Source organism: Trichechus manatus, unplaced genomic scaffold (genome assembly GCF_000243295.1).
Source record: "Trichechus manatus latirostris isolate Lorelei unplaced genomic scaffold, TriManLat1.0 scaffold00080, whole genome shotgun sequence".
NCBI lineage: Eukaryota > Metazoa > Chordata > Mammalia > Sirenia > Trichechidae > Trichechus > Trichechus manatus.
In genome coordinates, this window is record NW_004444016.1 from 10,442,839 (window position 1) to 10,466,402 (window position 23,564).

Here is a 23,564-nt window from a genome sequence, read left to right on the forward strand (position 1 = left end):
GAGAAGGTACATTAATCATTTCCATCTTCTAGAAGGGATTGTTTAGTGACCTGTGTCCCCGTGAGTTGATCTGGAGAGTTAGGCTCTATCCTGTCAAGACAGAGGCTCTTGAGAGGCTTAAGGGAAAGCGTATATAAATCTAAGGTACTCTGCTAATCGTAAGTCAGAAGGCACAGCCAAAGAGATCTCTTATTTCAGGAAATTGCTCTTGGCTCTGTACCTCGGTTTGATTCTAGTGGGCAGCTATGAGATATATAGAAGAAGGTTTTTTCCAAGGCAAACTCTGACTATTGGATGTCCTTTGCTCCTGCCAGTATAAAAGATATTTATAAACTGCAGCCTACTTGTGTGACTTGGTAGATGTGTGTGCTTGGTGCTGGCTGGAAAGGCAGAAGGTGGCTGGAACACCCCTGTAGAGGCAGAGTACTACGGCGCTTACCAGCTCTGTGTTGTTGGACAAGCTATGTAACCTGTGTGAGCCTCAGGTTTCACATCTATCAAATGGGCATAACACTAATAACCTAACCCATATGATAGTTACAAGGATTAGATGATATCATGTATGGCACTTTTTAAGATCTCAGTAAACAGAGCCATTCTTCCTTACTGTTTTCCTGCCACCAACTGTGGCACCTCTGTGGTGGTGAGGCTGCTCCTTCCCCACCCTGGGCCTTCTTATCATGCCATGGTTTGTTAGCTGCATTTCAAAACTCATTCTCTTTGGCCCATTTACCCAAACCAGACAGAGATTAATGGTCTAGCCTCAGAGGAACAGGCGGCACATGTTTCTGGCGCCTTTGGCTCATTGATCATGCCTCCAGTTCAGGGAATGCTTGGGTGTTCCAGGCAGGGCTCTCCCAAGACCCAGGAAACCTTAAAGGAAAGTAATCTGGTGCATACTCACCACATAATTAAGGGGGACTGAAAGCCCCGGGTTTTGCTATTCCTTCTGGGTGCCATTTATGAATAGGAATGAGTTTCTCTGGATACAGTGTTTTAATTTAATGAGAGGAATGCAGTGATCAGGGATGGCTGAAAACAAGACTTGCCAAAATATGGTCTCTTTCCCTGCACTTCCCTTACCCTACCCAACTTTCTAAGGTTAGTGAATACTAGTCACCATTGATACTGTCCCTGGCTATTAGGAGGCTCCCCATTTCATTCACAGGCCACAAGGCTCTCTAGGATTGGGTCACTGTCCCTCCCCCATCCTGCTCCATCCTTATTCCTACATTCCTCTGCCTAGCACTGATTGCCAGCCACACTGGCCTTCTTCCCTCCAAAAAGCCATGCTTTTTTCCATGTGAAGGAACTTGCACTTGCTGTTGGCATTGGCCCCCAGATCTTCCTAAGGAGGCCCCCTCTCATCACTCTGGTCTCATGCAAATACCACCGCTTCAGAGAAGCTTTGCCCTGACCTCAGGTCCCCAATACCCTTTTTTATTTTCTCCACTGTATACTTAGCAATATTTGAAATAATCCTGTTTGCTTACCTCTTTATTTCTGTTTTCTGCATTAGTAGGCAAGTTCCATGAGAGCAGGTACCATAACTCTCTTATTCACCTGTATTCCCAACACCTAGAACATTGCCTGGCCATTTTAGGCACTCAGTAAATATTTGTGGAATGCATGAATAAATCAACAAATTAATGAACTACAAGTAACTTTAGAAATTACCCATTCAAGAGGTCTTAGAGCTTTTCAATGCCAGTATCCGGATGTTTGATAGACAAATAAGTAACCGATAAAAGCAAAGGGAGGGGGCATTTGGATACCTGCAATTTTAGCTTCTTTCCCAATCCCTTTGCCATTCCCTGTGCATGTACCATGGAATTTGATTTGTAAAAACCATGTTCTAGTGCAGATTCTTCGTTTTTTATAGATGATGGGATTATTGCCCAAGGAGAACAGGCAACTGGGTTCCCTCTGTTACAGATAGAAGTTAGCATAACCTTGATACCAGCCTCTACCCAGACTTTGTGGTGACTTTTGCCTTCTTCCCAAATGCCCTGAATATTAAGCAATTCTTTCCCCTGTAGTATAGTTCAAAGCACTTGCATGTGTGTCATGCTTTAGAGTTTTCAATATATTTCTCCTTAACAACCTAATTTGATCCTCATAATGACCTTGGGAGAGGTAAACAGGATAACTGTCATCACCCCCATTTTGTAGAAGAAGAAATTAAGGTTCAGCAAGATGAAGTGACTGATGGCGAATCCTATGGCCAAAATCAAAGTCTTTTAACTTCTAATCTGTAGAACTTTTAAGTCTATACACCAATAACTTTTCATTCATCAGACAATCCTCCTTAAGTACAGAAACCTGTTCATCATAATCTTTCTGACCTTCAATAATTGGCTGTCCAGCTTTAGTCTTCTTTAGAAAATGAATAATAATTATTGTAAAACTGAGTGACTTGTCTGAGTTTGATAATTCAAAGACTTTCTTGGCCAACTCCTTCAGTTTACAGATGAGGCAGCAGAGGCCCAGAGAGGTTAGAGGTCAGAGGTCTTGCCCAATGAAACAAGGCAACTGAGGGGCCAAGTTGGACCCAGTTCCCAGCTCTTGCCCAGCCAGCCATTTCCTATCATATTTCCTGGCAGGTGAAAAATCCCTTTTTTTGCGTTTAATGGCTCTCTTTTCAGAAGTGCTTGGCTTGGGTTCTCTGGAGTTAATGGTTTTCAACTGAGGGTGCCATCAGAATCACTTGAGATGGCTTCTATTTATATTTTTAGTTGTGATGACCAGCTTTTTCCGATGCCTTTTCATACCTACAGAATCATAATCGCCAAAGAAGAGTTAGGGCACTGTGATTTTTTTTTTTTCTTTTCTGTGAGGTTTCATCTTATTTAATAATGACAGTTTATCAGGGATTGGCAAATTATGGGCCATGGCCAAATCCAGTACACACCGGTTTTGTATGATAGTCTGTGAGCTAAGTGTTGTGTTTACAAACATTTGCAATTGATTTAATGTTGGGGAGTACTAACTTTGAACCCCAAGTAAATGAAATGTATATTCTTTCTCCCAAAAAGAATCCCATTTTTTTGATTAGTAGACCTGAATTACAAAAAGGTTATATTCAAGTATTGCAGTTATATTTTGAATTTTGTCAGCAAAAAGTTTGTGGAAATATGTTTTCTCTCATTATATAAGTACCTACATAAATATCCTCAGTTCTGCCTTTTGGCCCATAAAGCCTAAAATATTTACTGTCTGGCCCTTTACAGAAAAAGCTTGCCAACCCCTGTAATATGTCATTGTCTATTTTATATTGGGGCACTTTGCTTTTTCTATATTTGATATATAATTTAAGGGATTTTAATTGTAAAAGTAATGTAATCTCCTTATAGCATTAAAATTTTCAGAAGTATATAAAGTAAAAAGTGATTAGTCCTATTCTCCAGTGTTACACTCAACAATTTATAATGTATCTTTTTCCTGACTTACAGCTTACTAGTTGTGGGACCTTAGTTAACCTCTCTAAGCCTCAGATTCCCCAGGGGTAAAACAGTGATAGTAACAGTTTCTACCCAATAGGCTGAGATAATTCACGTGAAGTGCTTAGCACATCGCCTAGAGCACAGTTCTTATTGATTTTTAACTAGTTAGAAAAAAAAAATTTGCTCCTCTTTAGCTTAGTTTATTTGCTTTAAAAAAAAAAAAAGGTGAACTTTTGATTTTTTAAGACTTAAGTTCCCCAGGTGATTCTGACGCACAGCCACTTAAGAACTGCTGAAGGAAATACCGGATAGGTCGTTAAAGAAAGGGGTTCGTGTTTGGAGGCCAGAAGTTATCTTCACCTTATGGCACAAACTAGGGGCAGGGGGAAACAAAAAAGAAGGAAGGTAATGGTTTTCTTCAGTGAACCTGTAGGGTGGTATAAAATGCACACAAGTAAGTTTTTATTTCTGTTTTCCAGGTCTACAACTCGAACAAAGACAGTCAGAACGAAGGGAGTAAGTATGTTGCTTGGGTAATTTTGTGCAGTTGGGGTTGGGAGTCGGGTTAGGGAAGTTGCTGCTCTGGGGATGAATCACCAGGAGGTGCTGTGGGCATGCTGGGTCTGCTCAGTTTCCCAAGTGCAGTGTGAGATGCTTCCACCCTGACTTTCTACCTCAGTGACTCCAGAAGGACATTCAGTGCAGCATGGCTGTCAAGGCTGTGATGACACGTTGCATTCATATAACTCTTCACACTTTACAAAGCATTTTTCATGTACATTATCTCATTTAATCCTAGCTCCAGGGACCACTTAAGAGTCACTTAATCCAGTAATACCCAACTCCCAAAGAGTCCTTATCCTGTGGGAAACCCAAAATTGACCTTGCCTTCTACACAGTCTTGCCAAAGGATGGGAGAGGCAACAACTGTCTTAGGTGATTGCTTAATAACTGTGTTTTCTTGGTTGCCCCTTTGGAGAGGAGAGAGTGGAGCTGGTGAATTATGTAATAATATTCCTCTTTGATGGATGGAAGTGACCCTGGACAGCCTCTGTAGAGTACAGCACATTTCCCCTGCTACTAGCTCTGGAACACTGGTTAATCATGATTTGCAAGGGCACCTGTAACCTTGTAAAGGTGATAGGATTAAAATGAAACTGCTGCTGGCAGAGTATTTGGGCTGATTATCTCCTTGGTGCATGGGAGAAAAAATAAATTCCTTCCAGGTTGCTGCACGAGTACAAAGGAAATCTTGTCCCCTCGCCTCAGATTTGCTTTGTAAAATCCACTTGGAAAAGAAACAAGTTCAAAGATAGCCTTTCCACAAATTCCAGTAGTGTCAGGAAAACAGAGCAGTGCCTCTCCATGTGGACAAAGGATGAGCGATTTTTTATGTGAAAGCCATTTTAGGATAGAGATTTTTCTCCTTTCATTCTCGCCAAAATATAGATTTTATCAGGAGTTTTATATGAAGTAGTAAGTGATATGGAATTGCTACTACTGGTAGGCTGAGAGACCTTTATAAGAAGAAAAGATGTTGGTCTCCCCCCCGCCCACTTGAAAAAGGGAATAAATTTTCAAGGAAATATTCAAGGAAACAAAGAGGTAATTTTTCCCCTCTGTGTCATTGCCTACAATGAGACAATATTTTACAATAATAGCTATTAATAGCTAGCATTTACGGACCACTTTCTATGTGTCAGGCACTAAGAATGTTTTACGTACATTAGTTCATTTAATAACTGCAAACATCCTGTGAGGCACTTGACCTACTTTGTAAATTAGGAAATTGAGGCTAGTAAGCTCAGGGGACATGATTTAATCTAAGTTCTGTCTAACTCCAAAAGCTCCACTGTTACATACAAGGATAGTCTCTTTCCCTAAGAAAAGAACAATACAGAGAGTTCCATTTTGGAAAACAGACATTTGCAATGCTTTGGTTTTGGCCTCGAATCACTCACAGAGTGAAGTAAGTTGCCTACCTCAGGTATCTAATGAGTCTTCAGTTGCTTACCCTTTCTTCTACCAAGCAGGAGAGAAGAAGATGAGTTAAAAAAATCCTGGCTACTTTTTCAGTAGTTTAAGATAGACACTATTTTTTTAGGGTATTCAATTAATAGCAACAGCAACACTATTCTAAAAGATGACAAATCCAGGGTAGTGTCCTGGTTTCGCATTAGGGCCCATTTTCCACATCATACATTTCCTAAGCTCCCACATCTTCGAAATTGTACTTTCAGTGTCTCTTGATTGCAGTGATTTACAGTTTCACCCCACCCCCACCCATAGGGCTCATCTGCCACAGGTAGCACCATTGTCTTGGGTCTTGATTGTTCTTTAATTCTCTTATACCATGATCTAAACTTTTTTAAAGGTAAGTCAATCTAATATGAATTTATGAGAAGGGCCATTGCTCTTTCTACCTTCAGAATCCAAATTCCAAATATCTAGCATTTTCTTTTTCAGAAAATGTTTTAGCAGGAATTTGAATGCATGCATTTTATTATGAGCCAAGATGTTTTGGAGGGACAGGTAGCAAAAGGAAATTCCTTTGGGGACAGTTTTGAATTTGTTGCTTTCAACTAGAGGTTTTGCTCAGGGCATACAGTGCCTGTGGGGTATAGTACGGGGCCATAAATAATGTCTGTCAGCTGCTGGTATTTTCCAAATGGCCCAGTTGCCAGAAAGAGGATGGCAGCAGATAAATATATGCACATTTCTTTGCAGACCCTTTCTCCTGTCCACTTGTCTTCTCCCTTCTCTATTTGGACTGCAGATATAGATGGGGGAATTAATCATACTCCTCCCCAGTTTATGGCACATTATCGTCACTGTTCCATGCAAGGCCCCTCTCTTCTTTGTATCTATTTATTTCTTTTCCCTGTTCCTTTTCATTTCCTTCCCCATAGGCCACCATTCTAGTATGTACTTTTAAAATGTATTCCGGGAAAATGTGTATGTCTCTTTTATCTACCTGTGTTTTCAATTTTTTTAAGTGGTTGTCTCGTTTTCTTTCTTACTTTGTTCCCTTGGCACTGTGTTAAGAGCCATCCTTAGTAGTATGAGTATTTCTAGACTGTTGCATACTCTGTCTGCTGTATACTCCATGGTAAAAACAAAACTAAACAGCCACTGAGTTGATTCTGACTCATAGCAACCATATAGGACGGAGTAGAATTTCCCTATAGGGTTTCCAAGGCTGTAAATCTTTATAGAAGCAGACTGCCACATCTTTCTCCTGCAGAGCACCTGGTGGGTTTGAACCATTTACCTTTTGGTTAGCAGCTGAGAACTTTAGTCACTGTACCACCAGGGCTCCATGATGTATACCTCCCATATATCCATTTTGGTAGAGATGAACAAACACCTCGAATGCCTCCAACTCCTCATCACCACTCAGCACCAAAATGAACATCTTTGTGCATGTGCTCCTGTGTGAAAAATTTTGAGGGATGTATCCAGGAGGGGAATTGCTGATTTGAGGGGGTGCATATATGTACTTGGTTTGAGTACTCTGATCTTGTCCTCCAGAGTGGCAAGACCATATCCCACCAGTCCTATATGAGGATTTCTCCATCCCAGCCATCTCTCACCATCATTCAATTATTTAATTTTTTGCCGGTCTAATAAATATGAAACGATAGCTCATTGTTGTTTTGTGTTAATTTCTCTGATAATTAATGAGTTTGTGCATCTCTTCATATACCTGTCAGGCTGTTGGCTTTTATCATCTGTTAATTGCCTATTCATTGTCCTTTGCCCGTTTTTCTACTGCAGTTTCAATCTTTTTCTTGTTGATTTGTAGAAGTTCCTTCTATAGTCTAGATATTAACCCCTTGTTAGTTTTATACCCATTGGAGTCGAGTGGATTCTGACTCATAGTAACCCTATAGCACTGAATAGAACTGCCCTGTAGGGTTTCCAAGGCTGAAATCTTTACAAAAGCAGACTGCCACATCTTTTTCCCTTGGAGTGGCTGGTGGGTTCAAACTGCCGACCTTTCAGTTAGCAGCCGAACAGTTAACCACTGTGCCACCAGGGCTCTTTCTTGTTAGTTTTAGACATTTTAAATGTATTTTCCCATCCTGTCATCTGCCTATTAGTATTATGTACAGTATCCTTCATTGACTGTAAAACCTTAATTTTTAATATAATTAAAATTTTTTTTGCCTTCTGGTTTGTGATTTTCAGGTTGTTTTAAGTAAGTCCTTTCTCAGTTAGGACACAAAGGTGCGCACCTACATTTTCTTTTATTGACTTTATGATTTTGTTTTTTACATTTAAGTTTCTAATCCAGCTGGTATCCACCATTGTATGTGGTATATCATAAGGATATAGTTTTATTTTTATTTATGCAAAGAGTCAGTTTCCCACCATCATCTATTAACCTAGCCATTCTTTCCCCCAATGACTTGTGTATTAGGTTCGAACTCTTTATTCTATATCATTTGTCTGCCTGGCAGTTCTTGTACCAATACCTCTTGGTATTTAATATGATAACTTCGAGGCATGTCTTAGTATCTGGTAGTTTAAGTCTCTTCTTTTTAAAGGTTGACTTAGCTGATTGTGGACCTTTTTTTGTTCTTCCATATTCCAAAATTTAGAACAAGTTTAATAAGTTTCTCAATAAATAAAATTTTGACCCAAGGACAAATACTGTATTATCCCTCTTATGTAAAATATCTAGAATAGGCAAATTCACAGAGGCAAAAATTTTTTAAGGGGATGAGAGGGAAATGGGGGGTATTGCTTAAGGGATTCTGAGTTCCTGTTTGGTGTGATGAAAAACTTTTGGAAATAGACAGTGGTAATGATTGCATAACATAGTGAATGTAATTAATGTCACTGAATTGTACACGTAAAAAGGGTTAAAATGGCAATTTTTCGTTATGTATATTTTACTATAATAAAAAAACATTAAGTTAGGATTGCATTGAATAGTATAGATTAACTTGGGGAAAACTGACATTTTTATAATATTAAGATGTCTCCTCCAAGTGCACTGAATGTCTTTCTATTTATTTATACCATCTGTGTTGTTTATTAGAGTTTTAGTTTTCTGCCTAGAAGTCTATGTATTCTTGGTTAAGTTTATCCCAAAATACTTCATAGTTTTTGTTGCTATTGTAAATATATAGGATTTTATTTTTAAAGGTATTTTCTGGATAGTTTTTACTGGTCCAGAAAGATCCCATTAATTTTTGTTTATATTGTATTGGCAGTCTCAGGACTCTTAGCAGTTCTACTAGTTTGTCGATTGACCTCTCACCAAGCATCCTGCTGCCAGTGTGGACCCTTCCCTGGGTTTGTGTCTGGAATAGCAGGAATATACATCAGGGATGTCGAGTTCCCTAATTGGTCAAATTCTCACCTAGTAGAGAAGGGAAAAGAGGGGGGAAAAGTATAGTAGAGAGAAGAATGTGGTTTGTTGCTCCCTAAAGCTGCTTTACTGATCACTGCCAGTGTCAACAGTCTAGTCATCTGATAGCTGCCATTTGCCTCCTTTATTATGACAAAGAACAGGGCTCTGCATTGGGCAAGAACACAACCCCCTTCCCACTCATCCCTTCTGGCTCCCTTTACCATTTTAACATTTTTCTCCTGAGTCTCTAGGCCTTGTCTTTCACCCTACCTTTGGCTGGAGTTGTGAGATTTACTCCCGAAGGCTCTATGAGAAGTGGTTCGTTCTCCTTTGAAATGAGCCAGGCCAGAAGCAGGAGGAAATGCCAGGAAGTGGCCTGTTTTCAGCCCAGGCTGCTGAAGTGCTGAAGTTCCACATGAGGGACAGTTAGGAAGCTGAGAACTCTTAGAGAGGATAGACTAGTCTAGTGCAAGAGAGTAAGGGAAGGGCAGGCTTTTAGAGTGTGAGTAGGTCTTCTCCAAGTTTGAAGTTTTAAGTCATAAATGTCACTTCCTATTTATCTCTAAAAAGCTTGTTTACGGAAGTACTGCTCTCCCACAGCTTCTCCAGCTGTTGGGAGCCTGAAGCCTGATGGATTGAGACAGAGAGGACTCAAGTCTCTTTATCCTGGCTTCATAATGCCGCTTTCCTCAATGTAGGTATTAACTCGAATTTCATAGGTTAATCAGATTATATTCAAAGGAGTATGCCCAAGTTGCTCCAGGCATGCCTTCCCATTCAGTCTAGTGTGCAGATCTACACTGGCCATGTGGCCTTTCAAGATGACATTGTGGGAGTTTACTAGCTTAAAAAACTTGTTTAACATTTCACTGTTTGCTCCTACCTGAACCTTTTACTAGATATAACTGCTGGAGTCTTGTTTCCTGAGCCACTGGGCTTTCTGCAGCTCTTCATTCAATTAATACCATTTGGAGTTCTTGAACGCATATGGCACTGGGCTACATGAGTACTGAGGGGTTAGACACTTACAACTAAAACATGTAGCTCTGCCTTTAAGTTGTGTATGATCTGCTTGTTTAGGTTCAGACTGTTGGGAGACAATAGACTGATGGCCCAATTACGTTGTTGTGTGTGTGTGTGCTCGCGCGCGTGTGTGTAATATCCATGCTACCAACAGAGGTACCAAGGGTGTAGAAAAAATGCTCCGAGCCGAGAGTGAGTTCAGAATGGGATTCAGTCTAGGCTAGGAAACTTTGCTTCCAAGTCTTAATCCCTTTATTCCTTCTAGTTTGTTTTTAATCTAGTGCTTTCACAAGATTTGAATAATGCTGAGGAACCTACTGCAATTTGCCAATTTTTAATTCTTGTTGGGAGGTAGGGGAAGGAGAAGTGGTTGGAGAAAGAATGCTACTTGCAAAGTTGAAGTTTGGATCTAGTCATCTGCAGGGCCTAGACGCTGAGTGTGCACACCTCACTTGTAAACAGGTTTAAAAGTATGGATTTCACGTATTATAAAAGTAATATCCAGTGGTCTTTTCCTTTCTGTGGAATATTAAGGAAATGCAGCAAAATACTTTGCAAAAAATCATCTGTAATATCACCCCCAGAGATATATCCTTCCTGTCTTTTTCTATGATATATGTATATATATGTATTTTTTATACTGTGTGTACTTACTTACATTCTGCTTTTCAAAATTTACAGGCATTTTCCCATGTCATGGAAATTGTTTATAAATATCATTTGTAATGGCTGTTTAATATTCTTTCATTGGATTATATCCGAATTTGTTGAACCATCTATCATTCGACTTTAATGTTCTTTGCGGATTTTTGCTATTATGGATAACGTTGGGCTGGGCGTCCTTGTATAGCAGTCTTTGTACATATTTTGGGTAGTTTCCTTAGGGTAGATTCTGCCATGTGACTTGGAGAGAGCTCTTTCCATGGAGGGTACTGCGTAGGTTGGCATACTGGCATGCTGGATTTCCTTTTCTGTAAAATGGGGATGATAATAATACCTACCTCATAAATTAGTTGTGGGGATTAAAGTTCAGCACAGTATCTGGATTATTAGTTAATAAGTATGTAATTACTGTTGGTTATTGTCCTTATCATCATCTGGTCATACCAGTTACTCCCTCATCTGAGAAAGGAAAAGACCGCGAGATAGGCAAAACTGCCCCTGAAGGGAGCAGGGAGTAGAATGAAGGGAGGCAGCCAACACTCCTGCTATTTTGGTGCCTTACAAGTTTTCGTTCATTTAATCCTCATGATGCATTTCTCAAAGTGGGGTATGCACATCACTGGTGGTACCCAGCATCATTTTAGGTAGTACACAGACAAACATTTTAAATTACCATTTGTATATTTTAATATGTATTAAGGGAAAAAAATACAGGAGTAGCACATAAAGCTCTTGGTTTTATAAATGTAATTGCTTAACACAGGGTTAGACTTTTTCTGTAAAGGGCCAGATAGTAAGTTTTCAGCTTTGAGGGACTACTCAGCTCTACCCTGTAGCGTGAAAGGAGCCATAGACAATAGGAAAATGAATGGGCGTGGCTGTTTTCCAATAAAACTTAAAAAAACAAGCACTGGGCAGATTTGGCACACGGACTATAGTTTGTCCACCCTTGGCTTAATACAAGAATAAGTTTTTAAAAATTAGCCTATTTAAAAATGATATGAGGTTATGTCAGGAAATATGACAGTGGTACTTGAATGATTGACGTTTGCAGAAATGCTGCTCATGACAACCAGGTTTATAGATGCACAGACTGAGGCTTAAAGAGATCAAGAGCTTGCCAAAGGTAATAGTCAAGAACTAGTGGAGCTGAGGTTCAAATCTGAGTTAACCTGATTGCAAAGGTAATTTTATTTTTTCCCACGACCCTTGAGAATATGTGAAATCTTTGCTCCTATCTGCCATCCTATCCTTATGTGACCAACCCATTGGGGTTGGAAGGAATTTTATCATCAGCCTCCAGTACTTACCCCACCTGGCTCTTTGCTGCCATTCCATATTCCTTCTTAGTGATCCCCATGATGAGAACCATTTATGGTTCTCAAACTCCTGGGCATAAGCTGGTAGAAATGTGGTTCTTTCTCCCTTTCCCTGACTGGGAGAGCCAGAGTCACATATTTCAATACTGACCTTTGGGCTTACCAGGTTCAGAACATTAACATGACCCACTACTCTCCTGCAGGGGTTTGGTGACATAACAGAAGCTGCTTTACACTAGTTTCTGTTGCATGCACTCATCCTTCTTCAGGCTGTCATTCAGATCAAACTCCCTGATGCTGTTTTGTCGACACCATTAGTGTTGTATGAGGACGAGATGGAGGACCAGCAGAGGAGCTGGGGAGGGACATCATGACCACTGCTCTATTTGCCCAATGCCCTGCTTCTGATGTGTCCATCCCCTTCATCTCTGTTCCTCAGCTTCCCTTTATCTGTAAAGCAGAAAAAGAGATTTATTCTTGAAGATCACAGGGGAAAGGCTTGATGTAATCACATGGACCTCTATTTTTAAAAGGTTTCTAAAGCCTTCAGCCATCACTGAAGGTCTGAGAGTCTCATGAAAGCAACAGTGGGCAGAAAAGAGGATTTTTTTTTTTCCTTTTGCTTCCAGTCACCTTCGGCCTTTTGCTGTTAGAACACCAACAGTGAGAGGCAGGATGAGGCAGCCACTGGTAACCAGGATCTCTTTGGGATCAGAGCCATGCAGTGGCTGCCAGGTCTCCACTGGTCGGTGGCTTATAAATAGAACATTTCCCCTTTTAAACCTGAGAAGGATAGAAGGCATTAATGGGCATCACAGCCTGGCCTCGTATGCCCTGACCCACGAGGCAGTCAGCTGAGTGCACCTTCCCCTCCAGCTTTCCATCCACACCTGCCAGGTTTGGGTTGATAGAAGACAGATATGTGCTCCCTCCCTTGCTTGTGTTACTTCCAGCTTCCCCGGTACTCCTCCTGGCCCTCTTTATTTCTCTGCCCCCCTCCCTTCTGTGCAATGGCAGGTTTCTGCGGCCACCACTTTCATCTTCTGAGCCACAGTAAGGCAAGATGGTGTAATTCTAGCTTGCCCTGGGTGCTGAATTTCTGTACCTCGCTTTTCATTATGAGTTGTACACTCGACACAGCTGCTGTGGCCGGCATCGAACTCAAATTATATTTAGTTGAGCTGTAACACCCCAGCTTGAGAATAGCCCTTGTGGGGGGCTGGGGTTTGGAGAGAGGAAGGAAAAGGAACAGCTTGTCTTCTGAGAGATTTGAGTATGGGTTCCCCACCATCTTGTCTGGTGAGGCCCCATTCCCTAAGGATGTGACTGGTGATGTGCTTGTTAGACTCTCCTGGACAACCAGAAGCCTTTCCACTTATCTTAAAAAGACATTTGATAAATCCATCCTCTGTCTCAGGCCTCTGTAGACTGACAGATGCAGCCAGTGCATGACTTTACTTTGGCCTCATATCCCCCTTTCCCTCAGTGGCGTGGTTGCTCTATCGACAGCAGGCTGCCACCTTGACAAGTGTGGGCTACCCCTTGGTATCCTACTTTGGGCTTCAGCCAAGCAACACTGAGCAGATCCTTGGCTGTATCTTTTAACTACTAAAGCCCAGTGCAAGGAGTTGTTGAGGCAGAGACTGAAAGATTTCCCCCACTACCACTAAGTACAAGAGCTCACCAGGTCAATTATAATACCAATAATTGCAGGTAATGTTTATTGAGCACATACTACATGCTGGGCAGTGAACTCAGTGTCTGACATGCATTCTGTCATTTGATACTCAGAAGAACCCTGTGAGGTAGATAGTATTATTGATCCCATTTACAGATGAGAAAACAGGCTTCATCCTGAGTACAAGCTTGTCAAGGTCATTCCTTCTCACTTTGACCAGAGTTTTCAGATCATGCAACTCAGCATTTAGCATGTAAGGTTTTCCCAGTTGCTGTTGAATCGACTCTGGCTCATGGCAGAACCCTTGTGTGTCAGAGTAGAACTGTGCTCCGTAGGATTTTCAGTGGCTCATTTTTTGGAAATAGATCACCAGGCCTTTCTACTAAGGCTCTTCTGGGTGGATTCAAACCTCCAACCTTTCAGTTATCAGCCTAATGTGTTAACCGTTTGCACCACCCAGGGATTCCACGTAAGGTTTTGCAGTGGTTAAGCGTTTGGCTGCTCACCAAAAGGTCAGCAGTTCAAATCTACCAGCTGCTCCTTGGAAACCCTATGAGGCAGTTCTACTTTGTCCTATAGGGTCGCTATGAGTTGGAATCGACTTGTTGACAACGGATTTGGGTTTTTTTTTTTTGGGTTTTAAAGTACTGTGGTGCAGTGGTTAAGGCAATCGACTGCTACCCGAAAGGTCGGTGATTCGAAACCACCAGCCTCTCCACAGGAGAAAGATGTGCTTCCGTAGAGATTTACAGCCTTGGAAACCCTATGGGGTTGCTATGAGTTGGAATTGACTCAATGGCAGTGGGTTTGGTTTTTGGTTTATAAAGTACTATAAGGAGCCCTGGTGGTGCAGTGGTTAAGCCCTTGGCTGCTAACCAAAAGATTGGTGGTTTAAACCCACTAGCCGCTCTGCGGGAGAAAGATGTGGCAGTCTGCTCCCATAAAGATGTACAGCCTTGGAAGCCCTGTGGAGCAGTTTTACTCTGTCCTACAGTGTTGCTGAGAGTTGAAATTGATTCCACGGCAATGGCTTTGGTCTTTTTGGTTTTATAAAGTACTGCTGCCTACACTGGGGTAGTGTTGAGTAGTGGTTGAGAGTGTGGCTCTGGAGGATTATACCCACGGTTGGAATCCCAGCCTCACCAGTGCCTAAATGGGGAATTTACTTAATTTCTGTAGTCCTCAGTTTCTTTATCTGTAGGATGGAGATAGCTTTAGTGGCTGCATCGATGGGTTATTGGGAGGATTAAATGGAATTAGTGTGGAAATCTTTAGCTCAGCGGTGCTTGGCATTCTAAGCAATCATTAAATGTTGTCTTCTACTATTATTATTATTAAAAACATCATCATTATCCAAAATCAGAGCCTATTTATATAAAGGCAAGGCATTTGTACAGTCTTTTTAGAGTTTCTCAGAGTGTCATCATAGACATTGCTTTAATTTTCACAGCACCCCCATCTTACAGGTGATGCATCAGAGTGGAAAGATACGCCTATCTCACAGGCCAGTGTGTGTGTGACTCTAGGGCTCCAATCTTGGGCCTCTGATTCTGAGTCCCATCCTTTCCCCTGCCCTTTGCTGCCTCAGTGTGTTGTGACCCAAAAAATCTCTAAGCTGCTCCTAGGGCAAGTCAGGGTGGAAGGACAGGTCTGTAAAGGCAGGCAGTTGGTTCTCTGCTTGAAACACTTCTTCCCTCAGAAAGCTGGTGATGATTTCTTTTGGTTTATAAATCAGTGCACAGGCTCCCAGGCCTCAGGCAGAAAGAAATTAAGGCCCCTGGACTGTAATTCACTCTCGTGGTGTCCAGATCCCATGTAGGAGCCAAATGGTCCTGATTAAGCTGCTTGCATCAGTCTTGCTCTTTCACAGCTGTCCTGATTTGGAATTTTAAGGTGGACTGGGAGATTGCAGATGTAAAACCCTACAAAGAAACGCTCCTCCCTGCCAAGCCTGGCTGTAGTCCTCTGCTGGGACCATGTGAGAACCCAGACGCTGCCACCTTTGCTGCCTGTCTCTTCTCAAGACTTAGACCACTATTTGCAGCTGTCTTACAGCCTCCCGTGACTCAGACAGAGAGCTGGTAGGTTTATTTGAGGTCAGGCAGGGATTTCATCTCTTTTCCTGCTGCCTGTTTTGCTTGCTTTACTATTTGTTCCTCTCAACTTATTTTTCTGTGTTGGTCTCCAGAAGCCATGAAAAAGGAGATAGGTGACTATGTATCTAGGGGGCTAGGGAATAAAATTGTGGTTAGCTGTATTCATGCTTAGAGATCAGGGGATGAATGAGATCCCTGTCAATCCTATTTGTCTTGTGCTTCAGATCACAGGTCCCCTGAACTCTAGAAGTTACCAATATATTCAGCTTCGAGGCTCCTGGGGTGTGGGGAACTCTTTACCTACTAGTTCCTAGTGTGTCAACTGGTGAAAATGTGCATTGTATTTGTTCTTCCATTCAGGAAATGTTTATTGAAGCTACAGTATTGAACAAGGCAGATAAAATCCCTGCTGTCATGGAGCTTATGCTACTGAGAAAAACTGGTAAAAAATAGCAAGCAAGTAAACAGAGGTATAATTTCAGGTCGTGATTAGTGCTGTGAAGAAATAAGAGCAAGGGGATAGAGAATAACAAGAAAAGGGGTGCTATTTTAGATACCTGGAGCAGGAAAGGCCTCTCTAAAGAGATGATGTTTAAGCAGAATACTGAACAACGGGAAGAAGTGAGGCATGTGAGGAGATGGTGGATGAGAACTGCTGGCAGAGGGACAGGCATGTGCAAAGGCCCTGTGGTGGAGGGAATCAGCTAGCTGTGTTGTAGAAATACCGGGAAGGGCTGTTGTGACTGGATTGGAGGAGGCCAGGGGAGAGTGGTCCAAGAGGCTGGGACTGGACCAGGTGAGGCCATGGGCAGGAGGATATAAGATTGTGTTCTAAACATTATAAGAAGTCACCAGAGAGTTATGAGTAGGGGAGTGATGTGAGCTGATGTATATTTTAAAAAGATGACTCTGGCTGCTGTGTGGAAAATAAACTGTAGGAAGCAAAAGTGGAAAAAACTAGGAAGCTATTGAGGCTGTCCAGGCAAAAGATGATTAGACCAAGGTATTAGCAGTGGAGATGGTGAGAAGTCGTTGGATTCTGGATATATTTTGAAATTAGAACTGACATAACTGGTTAATGGGTTAGATGTAGAGTGTGAGAGAATGCAAGGAATCGAGGGTGACTTTGTTGGAATAGGACATTCAGCTGGCAGAATATAGTACCCTCCCACCTTGTACTTTCAGCCAGTTTGCATGTAGTGCCTGGTCTGGGTCACCTCAGGACAGTGACTCTCAAATGTCAGTCATTTGTGTATCAGATGGCTCATGGTTTCTTATGCATGCATATACCACCTGTACTATTACTAACTTCACTGTTTTCATTAAATCAATTCACTTGTTTTTACCTGAATTTATTTAAAAAGAAAATATATCGTGCTGAGTGACAAACCAGTAGATTTTAAATACTGATTAAAGTAAGTGTGTAACTATTAAAAATATTTAATTGTGAACCATTTAGAACCATTTCATATATTACCAGTAGCGCAAGCATTACATATTGAGATACACAGCATTAGCAAATCCGTATCATCAGATGGGGAATGTGGTATAGATATTGCAGTTAGCTAATAGTCAACAATCATTTCTGTTTCTCTTTGGCATTGAGAGTTTTAAATGCTTGGTGTATATAGTACAGTGTTTTTCCAAGAGTGGTTCTCATACCTACTGGAATGTAGTTTCTGGGATGGGGCCTGGAATCTGCATTGTAACAAGCACTTCCCTGCACCTCTTGTCCACTAGATTTGAGAACTCCTACAGGAGTAGAAAGGGCAGGATCCAGACAACTTGATCCCTAGCCCTCCAGTCCCTCCAGATTCATCATATAAACTTCAGCAGAAGAGTCAAAGTAGAAGAGGGTGAGCTCTGGAGTCAGGCTGAGTTAGGATCCTGGTTCTGTCACTAACGCTGTAATTTTAAAAAGTTTCTTAACCTGTCTGAGCCTCCGTTTTCTTATCTATAAATTGGGGATGATGATGAGGATGATAATAAGATGGTGCATTTAAGTGCTTAGATCAGAGCAGCGTGTTCTGTGCTTACTGCTATTACCATCATTGTTGTTACCACTTAACATTATGAGCCTGACTTTTCTCATCATAAAAACTTAATGGTGATACTGGGAAAATTGAGTAAGTTGTTAGGTGCCATCAGGTTGGTTCCGGCTCATAGCGACCTCGTGTGCAACAGAACGAAACACTGCCCGGTCCTGTGCCATCCTCACAATCATTGTTACGCTTGAACCCATCGTTGCAGCCACTGTGTCAACCCATCTCATTGAGGGACTTCCTCTTTTTCGCTGACCCTCTACTTTACCAAGCATGATGTTCTTCTCTAGGGAGTGGTCCCTCCTGATAACATGTTGAAAATAAATGAGACGAAATCTTGCCATCCCCGCTTCTAAGGAGCATTCTGGCTGTACTTGTTCCAAGACAGGTTTGTTTGTTCTTCTGGCAGTCCATGGTATATTCAATATTCAGTAAGTTATAGTTTATGAATTAGTTTTGTAAACTGTAACACATGATACCTTATTATACTCACTATTGTGAAAACAATTAGTAAAAAGAGTAATAATATTTACCCCCATGGGATTATTGTAAGGATAACGTAAACTTGGTATGAAAAATATTTCATAAACTGGAATGTTTGATTCAAATGTTAGGATGTAGTAATGTAATAATACCGGCAGAAATCATTTATTGACTATCAAATAATTCACAGTTGCTGTATAGTGACCCTCACAACTCCTAGGTGGGTTATCCCCACTATACTGGTGAGGAAGGTTAGTCTCAGCGGTGAAGCACCACACCTAAGGTCATACCCAGCCAGAGGTGGCAGAGACAGAATTCTAATCCAAGTCTGTTTGACTTTAAAGCTGATTGTTCTCTTTCTACTACATACTACTTCTGTCTACTTGACTTTAGTTAATATTAGTTTATATTCTTTGAATGCATACCAGCCAGGGAGCAGATTAGAGGGTATAGTAGACAATGGAGTAGGATGGGGCATGGGGTCTTGAGGAACTAATTTGGGATTAAAAATGGAGTGTAGGTAATCCCCAAATCTGTTTTGGAGGAAGTACAGCCAGAAAGCGAGGATGGCAAGACTTTGTCACTTACTTTGAACATGTTATCAGGAAGGACCAATCCCTGGAGAAAGGACATCATGCTCAGTAGAGTAGATGGTTGGTGAAAAAGAGGAAGACCCTCAGTGAGATGGATTGACACAGTGGCTGCAACAATAGGCTCAAACATACTTACTATTTTGAGGATGGTGCAGAACCGATAAATGTTTCATTGTGTTATATATAGGATCACTGTGAGTTGGAGCCGACTCCATGGCACCTAACAACAACAACAATAAGCCCCCAAGTAGAGAATTTACACCTGGATTATTGGGAACAAGTATGTCGACTTCCCTGGGCCCCACTGGAAGCCTCTGAGAGCTGTAACCATGAAACCAGTTTCCCAGGGGCCACAGCCCAGGAAACCTTGGCAACCTTGGGGGTTCACATGATTGGGAGAAAGGATGTGAGCCCTTGGTCTTCCTTCTAAGTGGGTGAGCCAGTTGGAAATCTATTCTCCAGCTGGGTTTTGCATTCAATTCAATGTGAATGTTTTTCATGGTTTTTAATGGTGTTGAAATTGATTAAATTCAGAATGAGCTGAGGCGGACCTGACACGAAAGAGCAAATCACATTGGGAAACTGATTAAAATTCTGTGGTGAGACTACCCTGGAGCTGCCCATGAAATGGTGGCCTGATCACAGCAACTCCATACAAACTCCTGTGTCCATCCATGTTAAAACTGGAGGTGCAACTTCGTTTACCCCTCAGTTCTCTTGTTTTTATGCAGTCATCCAGCACTTCCGGCAAATTCTGTGTCTTCCACACAAAACTTAATTTTTTTTTTCAGTCAAAGGAAAATTGACTAAGTTTCCTAGGAAAAAAAATACAAACTAAGAAAAGCCTATTGAATACCAGCTATAGGAAAGTAATCCTTTCCAATGCATGTTGAGACCTAATTCAGTAGATCAGCTCCTCTCTTTCGGAAGAGGATTTGTCTCTTGAAGGTTTGATTAGAATTCCTGGGATGCATTTGTTGTGTGTCCCACAGCATTGTTTTTCCTGATTATATTTCTATCATTCTGCTTATGGTATGGAAAAAAACGACCAGCCAGCCAGTTACTGTGGAGTTGACTCTGACTCATGGTGAGCCCATATGTATCAGAGTAGAACTGTGCTCCAAGGGTTTTCAATGGCTAATTTTTCAGAAATGGATTGCTAGGCCTTTCTTCTTAGGTGCTTCTGGGTGAACTCGTACCTCCAACCTTTCGGTTAGCAGCCAAGCGTGTTAACCGTTTGCACCAACCAGGGCCTCCACAGTATAGAAAGGTCCCCTCTATTCAAAATTGGTAATTTGGTTACTTCTTGCCTTTCATGGATTGCTAAGAATTAAAAATATGGGTTTTGTGAGTACTGAGGGTTGGAGTTGAGCAACAGCAGGCCGGTGATTTTTAGTAAAGGAGCTCCTGGACCTGAAGAATCAGGTCTGTTGGGTAGCACAAAGCTCTAGGGAAGAAGACTCCACTGTAGTTACGTGCTCCTTTTTTCCAGGGGCTTCTTTGACCCTCAGGCCTATCTGACTACTTAGGTGGCCCATTAGTATGGCATGGAAGAGCCCCCCTCAGCCCTAGGTTCACGCTGTGTACAGCTTGGTAAGGACAAAGCCTTGATGGCCAAGCAAAGGGTTTTTGAAAGTGTCCAGAAAAACCCAAACTGGGTTTCGTCTCCTCTGTTTCACGTCTTGGCTTGCACAACACTTGTTTTTTCTTTCTCTTAGACTCATTCTTAGGGTTGTTATGTTAGGTGGTTAATACCTCTTTGTATTGATACAGGAAGGAAGGAAGTGGTTAGATCAGGCCATTGATTTCTTTATTTAACCTTTATATCTTCACAAAAGACGAAAAAACTGAGGACCAGAAAGCTTAAATAACTCATCTACTCTCATAGGGTTTGTATCAGTTAGAATTTGAAAGGTCATTTTGATTACACCATACTGCACCTCAACAGCTCTCTCCACCATTAATTTATCTACCCATGCGTCCAAAATAAAAAAATTCCACACACATACATACACACACACACACACACACACACACAGTGAGAGACAAAGATATAGTAGTGAATAAAATAAATATTTAAAGAAATCATGGACCATTGCTCTCATGAATGCATATTCTAGTTTGGTAGACAGACATATTTCACACAATCATACAAATAACCGTAATATAGCAGTTGTGCTGTGTACACTGAAAGAGAGGTCATTGGTCAATGATGGGGTCATTGACCTAGGTGAAGAGATCAGAGATGTTTTTTCAAGGAAGCGATACTGGATGGGAGATCTAGGATTCGAAGTTACTTGGGTAAAGGGCTTCCAGGCAAAAGCCACAGCCTGTATGAAGGCTGGAGAGAATGTGTGGTGAATTGGATGCTCTGTAAGAAAGCTGGTGTGGTTGGGGTACTGAGAGACAGGGGAGAGCATGGTACAAGAGGAGGCTGGAGAGTCAGGCAGGGGCCAGACCACACAGCATTCTCTGGGCCATGATAAAGATTTAGGTTATCCTCCTGAAAGCAGGGGGCCCTGGTGGCGCAGTGGTTAAGCGTTTGGCTGCTAATCAAAAGGTCGGCAGTTTGAATACACCATCTGCTCCTTGGAAACCCTACGGGGCAGTTCTTCTCTGTCCTATAGGGTCGCTATGAGTTGGAATAGACTCAACAGCAACAGGTTTGAGGTTTTTTCTTTTCCCCTCTTGAGAGCAGTCGGGTGTCACTGCGATATTTTAAACGGGGAAGTGATATGGTAACACTTTGTCAAGATCACTCAGGCTGCAACATGGAAGACAGATTAGAGGAGGTGTGAGGAGAGCAGTCAAGGAGTTATTACAGCTATCCTGACAACAGATGATGGGGGCCTGAACCAGAATGGTGGTGGCAAAGATGGAGAGAATTAAACAAAATTGAAAGACTTTAGGAGATAGAATTGAGGGAGTTGGTGATAATTTGGATACAGAGGGTGAGGGAGAAGAGGATGCTAAGGGTTTTGCTACATTTACCACCACCCACTACCAGCACCTACATACTTTACTTTTTAAAGATGGGAAAAGCCAGAGGACAGCATCTTAGGTGAGGTATCAGAAGCTACAGAGTATAGTAGTGGCCTTTTGGACCTCATGATATGGCAGTGGCCATTAAGCTAGAATCCATGTTTGTCTAGCCCACCAGTCCTTCTCTTAAACAGGAAAATTTTTTAATATTTGAGTCAGAATCAACTGAATGGCAACCAACAACAACCACTTAGTGTGTTGTTCTTTTAAGCCGTTTGGAGTAAAACAGTGTCTGGATTTCATCTCCCCTCCTTCTCCAAAATTCATGCTATAGGCAGATAGCACAAACTCAGACGGTCTGTCATGCGTCTCTTGCCACATCCCTGGTCTGCTCTAAGATTCTCCAAGTTGACTGAGCTTGGCTTACCTTTCCATTTGAAAAATGTCTGTGGTATAAGTTAATTGAGTTTCAGTTGGAAGAAATCTCTCACAGAGAAAATGAGTTTGTGCAACCCTGGCCACCTCCTTTCTCTAAAAGGAGAGAAAGAAACCAGGCTTCAAACATTGAAAGTTAAGAGGATGACACATTTCTAACTTGGGAGGTCAACCTGGGTATTGTTGCGAGCTTTGTTGAACATGTATTATATGGCAGCTATTTGGACTGCCTTGTATATAAACCTGGGCGAGGCTGGACTTACGGCTAAGGGTGGAGGAAAAACCAATTCAAGCCTTAGCAGCAAGATGGTGGATATGCAGCCTGGAGGCACCGGTACTGCAACAACTCATCGCAAGTCAAATTAAGGGAATAATGCAAGCCTAGCAGATATTTAATAAGAGATTATTTCTGGAGATTATAAGCATACACAAATTGCAAATAAACCCCTGACCTCTTCTGAGCCTTGGCTCAGTGAAAGAGCTAAATCACCTGCTTGAAGGAATTAAGGACAGCCGCATCCATCTGGTGGGTTGCTCAGACTTCTGTCATTAGCAAACTCTGCTCGGTGGTGATGGTGTTCTAAACCTTTTATTGGGAAGTCACTTTTCAGCCTAGGAGAGCTCAATTAACTTAGATTATGTACCTACTGGGCAGAGATCAGGACTAATTACCTGGCTGTGGATGGACTACAGTCCCTAGCACATTAGTGGTGCTCAGTGCATGTTAAATAATAAAGCTGTTGTTAATTATTAGTAACCTAATCACCAGGGCAGCAGGAAACTCAAGTGGATGAGAGTAGAAGTCAAACCTGTGTATATGTGTGTGTGTGAGAGAAAGAGAGGGAGAGAAATGGAAGATGGAAATGCCTGGGCAATAATTTATACCAGTCCCAGTTTAGAATTTAGAGAAATGATTGTTCTTCTCTTTGTTTTTTTAATTGCGCTTTAAGTGAAAGTTCACAATTCAAGTTAGTTTCTCATACAAAAATTTATACACACATTGTTATGTGGCCCTAGTTGTTCTCCCTATACTGTGACAGCACACTCCTCGTTTCCACCCCGGATTTCCCATGACCATTCAACCAGCTCCTGACCCTCTATGCCTTCTCATCTCACTTCCGGACAGGAGCTGCCCATTTAGTCTCATGTATCTACTTGAGCTAAGAAGCACACTCTTCACAAGTATCATTTTATGTCCCATAGTCCAGTCTAATCTTTGCCTGAAGAGCTGGCCTCAGGAATAGTTTTAGTTTGGGCTAACAGAGAGTCCAGGGCCATATCTTCTGGGGTTCCATTTGTCCGTTGATGGGCACCTAGGTTGTTCCCATCTTTTTGCTATAGTGGACAGTGCTGCAGTGAACATGGGTGTGCACATACCTATTTGTGTGAGGGCTCTTATTTTTCTAGGATATATTCCAAGGAGTGGGATTGCTGGATCATATGGT

General features: G+C 41.7%; 1 protein-coding gene across 5 annotated transcripts in view; it reads left to right on the forward strand.

Annotated features, from left to right (window-relative positions):
- The window catches only part of ARHGAP26 (Rho GTPase activating protein 26), a 550,033-nt gene that overhangs the window by 264,914 nt on the left and 261,555 nt on the right, over positions 1–23,564 (forward strand). For all 5 annotated transcript variants that reach the window (XM_004381135.1, XM_023735643.1, XM_023735640.1 and 2 more), the window contains exon 12: positions 3,923–3,959. In XM_004381135.1, the coding sequence (XP_004381192.1) occupies positions 3,923–3,959 (37 nt within the window). The remainder of the gene's footprint in view (positions 1–3,922; positions 3,960–23,564) is intronic.